At 36.4% G+C, this 12,919-nt stretch overlaps 1 protein-coding gene across 1 annotated transcript in view; it reads left to right on the top strand.

Moving 5' to 3' along the window:
* Positions 1-12,919, top strand: part of LOC127871696 (U3 small nucleolar RNA-associated protein 25 homolog) — a 44,319-nt gene that overhangs the window by 19,639 nt on the left and 11,761 nt on the right. The window contains exons 4-9 of the mRNA XM_052414825.1: positions 3,343-3,389; positions 7,149-7,353; positions 7,742-7,833; positions 8,522-8,617; positions 10,941-11,004; positions 11,294-11,346. Of these exons, the coding sequence (XP_052270785.1) occupies positions 3,343-3,389; positions 7,149-7,353; positions 7,742-7,833; positions 8,522-8,617; positions 10,941-11,004; positions 11,294-11,346 (557 nt within the window). The remainder of the gene's footprint in view (positions 1-3,342; positions 3,390-7,148; positions 7,354-7,741; positions 7,834-8,521; positions 8,618-10,940; positions 11,005-11,293; positions 11,347-12,919) is intronic.

The raw sequence follows: 12,919 nt of genomic DNA, 5'->3' as shown, positions 1-12,919 counted from the left end.
CTTGATGTCAGTTGGTCAGTTTGTTAGTCGGTCTGTCGGTCAATAACTCGCTAACAATTTGCCCGATTTGCTTAATACTTCACATGTGCATTGGCCTTGGACAGTAGCTGACCCCTATTGAAATTTGGGTCACTAGGTCAAAGGTCAAGGTTACTGTCAGAATAAGTGTTAAACTTGTTTCTGATCAATAACTGGTCAACGAATTGACTGATTGGCTTGATACTTCTCATGTTCAATGGCCTTGGACAGGAGATGACCCCTATTGAAATTGGGGTCACTAGTTCAAAGGTCAAGGTCACTGTCACAATTAGTATGAATTTGTTTCCAATCAATAACTCTTCAATGAATTTACATGTGCATTGGCTTAAGACAGTAGATGACCCCCTTTTGAAATTGGAGTCACTAGTTCAGAGGTCAAGGTCACTATAACATTAAGTGTTAAATTTAATTCCGTTTGATATATCATCAAAGGATTGAGAGATGGGTGTCAATGCCTGTTTAGGGGGGCATTTGTCTCCGACGGCGGAGCTCTTGTTTAAATATATGTAATGGTTTGACATTCTAAAAGTTAAACTATTTGACTGGCTACACAATAGAACAATGTGTACTTACAGAAATTTAAAACTGAATGCCATTCACAGAAGGATTCATATACTGGTAATTATGCATTTGTTACACAGTAAAGGGGGAGGGTTGTACTCGAATCATAATGGAGGTCTTTCGGTTTCTCTGTCCTTCGACACAAACCTGTTCAGGGGAATCTCCTACATTTTTCAACAAACAACATTAATTTTAAAACTTGATGGCATTGTTCCTTTTGGTATGAAGTTGTGCTTGTGGAATTTTATCATCAAATGTTAAAATTACGAAAGTTGTACCCCTTTTTCAACTTTGAATTTCTTAGCATTATTATACCCCCACAAACGAAGTTTAGAGGGGTATATAGTGAACTTGTCGGTCGGTCGGTCTGTCTGTCTGTCCGTATTAAGTGTTCGCTCTCTAATTCAAGTAGTTTTCATCCGATCTTCACCAAACTTGGTCAGAAGTTGTATATACATGATGTCTAGGCCAAGTTCGAACATGGGCCTTGCCGGGTAAAAAACTAGGTCACGTGGTCACTTAGTGCGTTTTAAACATTCAGCATGTTGTCCGCTCTCTAATTCAAGTAGTTTTCATCAGATCTTCACCAAACTTGGTCAGAAGTTGTATCTAGATGATGTCTAGGCCAAGTTCGAACATGGGCCTTGCCTTGTCAAAAACTAGGTCACGGGGTCACTTAGTGCGTTTTAAACATTCAGCATGTTGTCCGCTATCTAATTCAAGTAGTTTTCATCTGATCTTCACCAAACTTGGTCAAAAGTTGTATCTACATGATGTCTAGGCCAAGTTTGAACATGGGCCTTGCCGGGTCAAAAACTAGGGTACGGGGTCACTTAGTGTGTTTTAAACATTCAGCATGTTGTCCGCTCTCTATTTCAAGTAGTTTTCATCTGATCTTTACCAAACTTGGTCAGAAGTTGTATCTAGATGATCTTAAGGCCAAGTTCGAACATGGGCCTTGCCGTGTCAAAAACTAGGTCACTGGGTCACTTAGTGCGTTTTAAACATTCAGCATGGTGTCCTCTCTCTTATTCAAGTAGTTTTCATCCGATCTTCACCAAACTTAGACAGAAGTTTTATCTAGATGATCTGAAGGCCAACTTTTAATATGGGCCATGCCAGATCAAAAACTAGGTCACAGGGTCACTCAGTACGTTTTCACATTGAGCATGTTGTCCGCTCTCTATTTCAAGTAGTTTAAATCCGATCTTCACCACACTTGGTCAGAAGTTGTAACTAGATGATGTGTAGGTCAAGTTCGAACATGTGCCATGCCGGGTCAAAAACTAGGTCACGGGGTCACTTAGTATGTTTTAAACCTCACCATGTTGCCCGCTCTCTAATTCAAGTAGTTTTTATCCAATCTTCACCAAAATTGGTTAGAAGTTGTATCTTGATAATGTCTAGGGCAAGTTTGAATATGGGTCATGCCGGGTCAAAAACAAGGTCAAGGGGTCACTTAGTGCGTTTTAAACAACACAATGTTGTCCGCTCTCTAATTCAAGTAGTTTTCATCCAATATTCACCAAACTTTGTCAGAAGTTGTATCCAGATGATGTCTAGGTCAAGTTTGAATATGGGTCATGCCGTGTCAAAAACTAGGTCACGGGGTCACTTAGTATGTTTTAAACCTCACCATGTTGTCCGCTCTCTAATTCAAGTAGTTTTCATCCAATCCTCACCAAACTTGGTCACAAGTTTTATCTAAATGATCTCTAGGACAAATTTGAACATGGGCCATTCCAGGTCTAAAACTAGGTCACGGGGTCACTTAGTGCGTTTTTTAACATTCAGCATGGTGTCCGCTCTCTAATTCAAGTAGTTTACATCCGATTTTCACCAAACTTGGTCAGATGTTTTATAGAGATGATCTTAAGGCCAAGTTAGAACATGGGCCTTTCTGGGTCAAAAACTAGGTCAAGGGGTCACTTAGTGCGTTTTAAACATTGAGCATGGTGTCCGCTGTTTTTTGTGAAGACGACATGCAAAATATTATGTGTCAATGCGGCATGTGGGGGTATTCATCACGTCTGTGACAAAGCTCTAGTTATTGTTTTCAAAGTAGAATTTCTTTATACCGGTATTATTATTGTTTTAATAGACTCTTTTAGCAAAATATACTTTTTCGGTACCTACAACATCTAAATGTGTAATATTTGGTATGTAATATTTGGTATATTGGCATTCTTCAAAGTTTCTTCGAATCATGACCCTTGGCCTAGGGTCATAACTGGCCACATCAAGGGTCTAATCATTTATATGCACAACATAACATAGAAAAATAACTTCTTCAAAGTAAACTCTTACCCTCCAAAAACCATGTGGCCCATAGGTTTAACTTCGTTAATAAATGCCCCTGGGTTCAAAACTGGCCATGTCCTAGGGTCATATTGCTACGCACAGAATTTGAAGGGAAGGTGGGCGCAGGGATTTCATCACAATTGTAAGAAGTTACTACTCTAAGTTGAACTTTCAGTCTAAGTAGATAGTCCTGTTATAAAACAGAGTATCAAAAAAATGTAAACATCAACATAATATCTGTAAAATTAGGATGCTTAATTTGGACATTATTAGTATTGTGAACTTTCGCTAGGGAAAAATTATGTACCGGTATTTGGTTTAGCCAAATTGTAATATTATTGTCAGAAATAGGTAATACAATTCAATAATAAGAATGTGCCGGTGCTTTGACTAATAAGACTAATTTTTTCTTGTCTTAGCACTCTCATTTCTTATTTTCAGACTCAGATGAAAGTGAGAGCAGTGAAAGCAATGAAGAACTTGAAGATGTATGTTTTTGTTGTATTTGTATTTCTGATGGTGAAACTTTATTGTATTCAAGTAAAGAATTAATAATTGATCTGTATCAGAGCTCATTAAAAAGTGGGCTTAAAGCAGGTAGATAACGTAGCATCCTAGATTACAGTAACCTGTGCATATGGGATTATATCGATCAAGTCTGGTGTTCCAAGAGACTGACTCAATTATTTTACGACTGCAACGATAAAACAACACATTACTCCATTTAACTAGTTTAATGACCCGATTCCAAAATATTTTGCCTCCCAATAAACATCACAAAAAATGTAATAGAATGCACAAAGTATTCACTAACAGATCTCTTTAATATATTATACGAGTAAAAAGTGGGATATAAAAGGCCGCAGCAAAAAAAAAAAACGGTGGTAACCACGAGCCCCGAAAGATCGGCTGCTCACTCGTGGAAACCTGTTACTTTGAAAATATGCCTACAGGAGGTGGATGAGCACACGTTAAAATTACAAAAGGTGAAGTAACACCATTATAGTAGCAACACCGCGTACCCGAAATAAAAAATGCTATTGCTCATTAAGCGACCGAACTAGGAAGAACCATATACTTTGCTGGGCTAAACCTAGTTCTACCAATCGCTTGACCATTGGATCACACTTTTACATGATAATCACTATGACACTTTTAATGACACACTAATACTTTTACTTGATCACTACACTTGTGATCACTTTTTTTTCGCCCTTGCCCAAAATCTTTGTACCTTTTACATACTTAATCGGACATTGATCACTACACTTGTGATCACTCTTTTGCGCACTTGCGATAACAATACCTTGATCACTACACTTGTGATCTTTTAATCTTTTACTTAATCGGACATTGATCACTACACTTGTGATCACACTTTTGCGCACTTGCGATAACACTTACTTGATCACTACACTTGTGATCTTTTACATACTTAATCGGACATTGATCACTACACTTGTGATCACACTTTTTGCGCACTTGCGATAACACTTACTTGATCACTACACTTGTGATCCAATACTTTTACTTGTACCTTTTACATACTTAATTGGACATTGATCACTACACTTGTGATCACACTTTTTCGCACTTGCGATAATATACTTAATCGGACATTGATCACTACACTTGTGATAACACTTTTTTGCACTTGCGATAATACTTTTACTTGATCACTACACTTGTGATCACACTTTTATCACCACACTTGGTACCTTTTTACATACTTAATCGGACATTAAAATACAACTTATCGCTCAACCAGCGATTTGACGCCTAAACGTTTTTTACCCTACGGTATTGCTACAATTTTTTTAGCTCATCTATTTTTTGAAAAAAAATTATGAGCTATTGTCATCACCTTGGCGTCGGCATCTGCGTTGGCGTCGGCGTTGGCGTCCGGTTAAGTTTTGCGTTTAGGTCCACTTTTCTCAGAAAGTATCAATGCTATTGCATTAAAACTTGGAACACTTACTTACCATCATGAGAGGACTGGGCAGGCAAAGTTAGATAACTCTGGCGTGCAATTTGACAGAATTATGTGCCCTTTTTATACTTAGAAAATTGAAAATTTTGGTTTAGTTTTGCGTTTAGGTCCACTTTTCTCAGAAAGTATCAATGCTATTGCATTCAAACTTGGAACACTTACTTACTATCATGAGGGGACTGGGCAGGCAAAGTTAGATAACTCTGGCATGCATTTTGACAGAATTATGTGCCCTTTTTATACTTAGAAAATTGAAAATTTTGGTTAAGTTTTGTGTTTAGGTCCATTTTATTCCGTAAGTATCAAAGCTATTGCTATCATACTTGCAACACTTACTAACTATCATAAGGGGACTGTGCAGGCAAAGTAATGTAACTCTGACTAGCATTTTGACAGAATTATGGGCCCTTTTTATACCTAGAAAATTGAAAATTTGGTTAAGTTTTGTGTTTAGGTCCACTTTATTCCTACAGTATCAAAGCTATTGCTTTCATACTTGCAACACTTATTAACTATCATAAGGGGACTGTGCAGGCAAAGTTATGTAACTCTGACTGGCATTTGGGCAGAATTATGGGCCCTTTATACTTAGAAAATTGAAAATTTGGTTAAGTTTTGTGTTTTGGTCCACTTTACCCCTAAAGTATCATAGATATTGCTTTCATACTTGGAACACTCGCAAACTATCATAAGGGTACAGTAAAAGGACAAGTTGCATAACTCTGGTTGTCATTTTTACGGAATTATGGCCCTTTTTTGACTTAGTAACTTTGAATATATGGTTAAATTTTGTGATTCGATCCACTTTACTTCTTAACTATCAAGGCTATTGCTTTCAAACTTCAAATACTTTCATGCTATCATGAGGTTACTGTACCTGGCAAGTTGAATTTTACCTTGACCTTTGAATGACCTTGAATCTCAAGGTCAAATTATTAAATTTTGCTTAAATTGCCATTACTTCTTTATTTATGATTAGATTTGATTGATACATTGACAAAACTACTCTTACCTTACATACCACATTAGACTCCACCCAAACCATCCCCCGTGCCCTCCCCCCCTCCCCCCCGAATCCCCCTTCCTATTTTTTTTTTTTTTTTTTTTTTAAGATCATCTCACAAATGACCACCACACCCTCACACTATACCCCCACCCCACCCCCCCCCCCCCCAAATAATTTTTTTTTGAAACCGATAAAAAACACAAATATTTATTTTATGTTTGAAATACCGTCCAACCATCGCACCCAAGAATCCCCCCACCCCCCCCCCTCCCCCCACCCGAATCCCCCCCCCCCCCTAAATTTTTTTTTTTTTTTTTTTTAAGATCATCTCACAAATGACCACCACACCCTCACACTATACCCCCCCACCCCACCTCCACCACAAATTTCATTTTTTTTTAATGGTTAAACCGACTCCCCATTTATTTATTTTTTAGCATTTTTTTCCCCATTTTTGGAAAATAATGTCATAAATGTCCACATTCCCATGCTATACACCCCTCTTCACTCCACCCCTCCCTCCTTTGTGATTGAAAATGAGAGTCCCTTCACCTTTAAAAAGAAAATAGATGAGCGGTCTGCACCCGCAAGGCGGTGCTCTTGTTTTGTTTTTTTGTAAACTTAAACTTTAATAACTTGGAATTACCCGAAAGGACAAGGATGATAAACTACGCAAGTAGTCACAGAGTCCATTCAGATAAATGCGCATGCCCATCTGACCCCCCGCAAACAGAATTTTCCGCCACAATACATTTCACAGATTTATCCCCCACAAATTCTGGGCCTGACTGTACGGCGCGAATGCCGGCCCGACTCAATTATTACTATATTAACAATCATTCTAGTAACATGATATTCTTTAATTTCTTATAGACAATGTCTTTTTCTTTTCATAAATAACACTTGAAGAAGTGTTTATGTTGTGTACAGCATATAAGAATATAGATCTCATTTAAATTTCACAAATATTTTTCAGAGGATGTTCATATTGAAATTATTTTCTCGATATTTTTCATTTACCAATTAACAACTTGTCTTGAGCTACTGCATGGCTATTAAAAACTTGATCAAAATTTAATTTCTAAATATTAATTTTTAAAATATTGTTTGTAGACTATTAAAACATACCAAAGAGACTATAAGTGCATGAAAATGCGTATCTAAGGGGTAAAGGGTTGATAAAACTGAAGAGAATACATATATTTTTTATGGAGGATGCTATTAAATTTCTGTTTGTTTATCGCTCTTTAGGATGAAGACGTTGAAGAAATAGAGGCGGACACTAAGGACCTTGACTCTGAAGTTGAGAGTGAAGCAGAGGATGATAGTGAACATGCGAATGATGATGGCGATGATGATGATAGTGATAATCGTGAAGAGGATGGGGAGGAGGAGGTTGAAGATGATGAGGTTGATGATGTGGATGATGATACAGACAACATACTTCTAGATACAGGTAAACATTGTTAAATTAATTTTATGTTTCAATCTTGGTACCCTTTAAAAATTTAATGATTTATGAATTTTGGCCCATTCTTAAATCAGTTTGAAGTTGTACTTGTACTATTCTCTAAAATAATGTCTGTAGGTGCTTAACTACAATTATGGAATTGTTTTTTGTTTTGCATAATACCAACTTAACAGTTCTTCCAATTTGTATAGAGGAAGATTGTAGCTGATGTGGCTGTGTGTTTACTTGCTTGTCTAATTGCCATGTAATGTGTTTCCATCCAAACTAATTTCCCACGAAACTTGACAGTTATTTGTTTTTGATGTGATAAAAGCATGTTTGAAATATATAAGCCTTCTTATAATCAACAGAAAGTTATGAATTGTTTCGTCAGATCCCTTCCTTCATCATTTTGAGCGAGTCCTGGATGAAGATGTTGCTGAGAAACTCACTTCTTGTTCAGCTTGTCAGTCAGAAGATGTTAAGGTAGGTTATTCATGCCAGTTTGTAAAGATAATTGATGCTATTAGTAAGAGGTAAAGGTAAGCAATTCATGTTAGTGGGAAGAGGTAAATGTATTTACTCCGTGTAAATTAGAAAAGGTAAAGGTTAATAAAGTCTGTAAACATACTATAAAAATTGTCCCTGAAAAGTTAAAAGCAAATGGTGAGCTATTTATTATTTATGGCGAGTTTAATTGTAAACAATTACTGTAAACATACTGTAAACAACTGTTACTTATGAAAAGTTAAAAACAAATGGTGAGCAAGTAATTAATTAAGGCAAGTAAGTTGTGAAATCAACACCTGTTAACAATTTTATGCGGTAACAATTTATAACCAGTAAGTGCATATTTCATCATGTTCCATTTATTGAACTGTATTGTAATGTTTTTTTCTACAGTCACTTTATAATATTTGCTTCTGAGTCCCTTTGTACGCATCTTCAGCGTACTCCATTGTCTATACATGTATGCCATGTAAAACCCATGATTTATGATGTGGCTTGTTATCATAACGCTGAAATTTACACAAATCTTGTGTTCATGTTTATTAGTCAAAACAAATTAGATCCAGCTAGTAACTGTTGAAGGAGACTTCGTTGTTACAATGACTGGTCTTCAAGGCTAAATCTTAACATGTGATGCTTAATCTCCATTTCTTATATTGCCCAGGTACCAGGTGTGGGAGTGGCTCAACACAAGTGGCCGTCTCCAGCACTAAAAGTGAAACATAGCTACAAGGATGACAAGCGTCTTAAAGAGCTCCATGTAAGAGCACCAGGCTAGTCACTCGTCTTCAGGCATTCCCTTTCACTTATACTTTGAGTCTTTGACACTCAAATTTTTCGAAATATGACTTTAAACCCCTATTTAGCTCACCTGAGCACAATGTGCTCATGGGAGCTTTTGTGATCGCTTTTTGTCCGTCGTCCGTTGTGCGGCGACAACATTTGCCTTGTTAACTCTCTAGAGGCCACATTTATTGTCCAATCTTCATGAAATTTGGTCAGAAGATTGGTTTCAATGATATCTTGGATGAGTTCGAAAATGGTTACGTTTGCTTGAAAAACATGGCTGCCAAGGGGCGGGGGATTTTTCCTTATATGGCTATAGTAAAATCTTGTTAACACTCTAGAGGCCACATTTATTGTCTGATCTTCATAAAACTTGGTCAGAAGATTCATCACAATAATATCTTGGACGAGTTCAAAAATGATGCCAGTTGGTTGAATAACATGGCCGCCAGGGGGCGGGGCATTTTTCCTTACATGGCTATGGTAAAACCTTGTTTACACTCTAGAGGCCACATTTATTTTCTGATCTTCATAAAACTTGCTCAGAAGATTTGTCCCACTGATATCTTGGATGAGTTCAAAAATGGTAACCTATGCTTGAAAAACATGGCTGCCAAGGGGCGGGGCATTTTTCCTTATATGGCTATATTTGGCTATAGTAAAATCTTGTTAAGACTCTAGAGGCCACATTTATTGTCCAATCTTAAGGAAACTTGGTCAGAAGATTCATCCCAATAATATCTTGGATGAGTTTGAAAATGATGCGGGTTGGTTGAAAAACATGGCTGCCAGGGGGCGGGGCATTTTTCCATATATGGCTATAGTAAAACCTTGTTAACACTCTAGAGGCCACATTTATTTCCAATCTTGATGAAATATGGTCAGAAGAAATGTCTTAATGATATCTTGGATGAGTTTGAAAATGGTTACGTTTGCGTGAAAAACATGCTCACCAAGGGGCGGGGCATTTTTCTTTATATGGCTATATAAAGCTATAGTAAACTCTTGTTAACACTCTAGAGGCCACATTTAAAGTCCGATCTTCATGAAACTTGGTCAGAAGATTCATCCTAATAATATCTTGGACGAGTTAAAAAATGATGCCGGTTGGTTGAAAAACAAGGCCACCACGGGTGCGGGGCTATTTTCCTGATATGGCTATAGTAAAACCTTGTTAACACCTTTGAGGTCACATTTAATTTCCGATCATCATGAAACATGGTCAGAAAATTTGTCCCAATGATATCCTGGATGAGTTCGAAAATGGTTTTGGTTGCTTTAAAAACATGGCCACCAGGGGCGGGGCATTTTTCCTTATATGGCTATAAATGGCTATAGTAAAACCTTGTTAACACTCTAGAGGCCACATTGAGTGTCCAATCTTCATGAAATTTGGTCTGAAGATTGTTCTCAATGATATCTTGGATGAGTTCGAAAATAATTATGTTTGCTTGAAAAAAATGGCTTCCAAGGGGCGGGGCATTTTTCCTTATATGGCTATAGTAAAATCTTGTTAACACTCTAGAGGCCACATTTACTGTCCGATCTTCATGAAACTTGGTCAGAAGATTTTTCCCGATAATATCTTGGACGAGTGCAAAAATGATGCTGGTTGGTTGAAAAACATGGCTGCCAGGTGGCGGGGCATTTTTCCTTATATGGCTATAGTAAAACTTTGTAAACACTCTAGAGGCCACATTTATTTTCCGATCTTCGTGAAACTTGGTCAGAAGATTTGTCCCAATAATATCTTGTTATCTCAGGTGAGCGACTTTGGGCCTTTTAGGCCCTCTTGTTTTCAATATTAGAGGCATAATAATAATCGTAAGATAAAGTAGAACAAAATCACACTCTTTAAACTTCATATTTGTGAGCCAATGTGTCAGTTTTTAGTCTGAATAAAGCTTATTTGCATCTCAGTCATAAATGTGTAGTTGAGAATTTGAGATTTGTGATATAATCAGCACTTAATGCATGATATGTAACTGGTTCTATTTTAAGTTCTACAGCTGATTGAATTTGTACATTGAAACATCTTCATAATAATAATGTGTGCCTGCATGGAAAATTGATTTACTGTCTCACAACTACAACATGCTCATGGTGAGCTTTTGTGATCACCTTTTGTCCATCTGTCATTGTGAGTTGTCTATTGTCAAATATTTATAGAACTTGGTCAGAAATTTGACCAAATTATATCAACCAAATTAAAATCTGGCTAAGATCCTTAATGTCTAAGGTGAGCACCTAATGGCATTGGGTCCACTTGTTAATCGCTATATAATTAAATTTGACAGGTAAAAGAGGCACTGTGTGGTACCCTGGCAGAGACAAATAGAAAACTGTGCAATGTTTCAACAGGTAATAAATAGTAAAAAGGCAACATATTATTGGCTATAATTTTTTGTAAATTGTATTGTTCTCAAATCACTTATCAAATAGTTTTTTTTATAGCATATTGGAGAATAAAATCAGAGATTGACTGTCTTATTTTGAAATGTGACAATTTGCAGATGATTACCGGTAATATCTCTTCAGAGCCTTCAAAACATCTTTTACACCCATAAACTGAAATACTGTGTTTTAAAGTTACAGTTTTCATGTAACTACGCATGTGCTAAACAAGCAAGTCACTGTTGTTGTTTTTCAGACGGACTTACACCATTTCAAAGTGGGCTTTTCCAGATATTCAACAATTATCAGGTACATTTCAGCTAAAATTGTCATTTCTGGTTCTTATTCAATTCTCATCTGATGGGTTTGTGCTTGTATCTTTGCTCTGTTGTTGCAACATATTAATAACCAAAATTTACATATCAGAAAGCATTTTAGGTAGCAACAAATAGGCTACATTAATAGTTTTGGGAGCGTTGTGTTTTTCTGAAAACAAAAAAAGCTAAATATTTGTAATATATTTGCTATGAATTTGGCTAATAAATTATTTTTAAGGTGATCTAGAAAAAAGGTATTAACCCAGAAAATCCAAAAAAAGATTGTACTTTTATCCTTTGAAAAATTACTTCATTCTGTTGTGTTTTAAACAAATCAGTTTTACTATGTGTGTGAAACTTTATGTAACGCTCAAAATCAACCAAAATGTTGTTAAGTATTTCGTTAAATAAAGTTAACACCTTAACAATCAGTGTTCCTTATAGCAATATCCAAAATTTCAAAGCTTGATGTGGTATGATTACATAGATTTTTGTAGATACAAAATGCTCGTTTTTATTTATTTGTGGCCACAATTAATTCCCGCGAATATGTCTATTCATACGACACACGAACACCATTTAAGTGTTCATGTGTCGTATGAATAGATATGCAAAACAATAATAAGTCCATAATTATGATGTTTCATAGGTTTTCACTTCAGAACTCTTGAGCTGTGTTGATATGGACCACGCTTGATCACCATCTTGATCCAAACTTCCTTAATGGTGTCTTCTTCTGTTTTTTAACGAGTAATTTTTGGAGCAGATTTGCCACCATCTTTGTGCTTATGTCGTTTAGCAATGAAATGAGCTGCCCTCTGAGAAAATTGGGCTTAAGGCATGTGCGTAAAGTGTTGTCCCAGAATAGCCTGTGCTGTCTGCATAGTCTTTCCAGGGACGACACTCCGCTTTTATGGTATTTTATATTTAAAGGAAGTATCTTCTTAGCACAGTGATTTTTTTTGCTCAAAATTACCGCCGATTTTCGGCTGCTTCCCAATCGCAAAAATTTACGTTTTTTCCCAAAAAGCTTACCAAAATTTCCCCCCCCCCAAAAAAAAAATTTTTTAAGAAAGAAGCCTCTTATAACTTATGATTTCTGAACTGTAGGTCTCATTTTTTTTATTTTAACATTCTACAAAATATATAACTTTAATTTCGTCCTTTTTGTCGATAAATAATTCCCAAATTTGCCACTTTTATCAATTAAAACAATCACAATTTTACCAGACTTTTTTTCCCAAAATGGCTAGAAAACCCCCAGAACATGCACTTAAAAACAATTTTAATTTTGTTACTTATAATCATATTTATAATGCTTTATTTTTCCCAATTTCATGGTTTATTGCACTATTTTTCCCAATTTCATGGTTTATTGCGCTAATTTTCCCAATTCAAATGGCACAGGCTGTAACAAATAAAAGCAAAAAAAATCACTGTAGCAAAAATCCAATTTAGGCGGTGTGTTGCCCCTGATAAGCCTGTGCAGACTGCTAAGGCTAATCTGGGACGACATTATAAATATGCACTTGCATTTGAGACATTTTCTCAGAGCTCAATTTTCT

This window comes from Dreissena polymorpha, chromosome 3, assembly GCF_020536995.1.
Source record: "Dreissena polymorpha isolate Duluth1 chromosome 3, UMN_Dpol_1.0, whole genome shotgun sequence".
Lineage (NCBI taxonomy): Eukaryota > Metazoa > Mollusca > Bivalvia > Myida > Dreissenidae > Dreissena > Dreissena polymorpha.
This window is presented reverse-complemented; position numbering and strand designations above follow the sequence as displayed.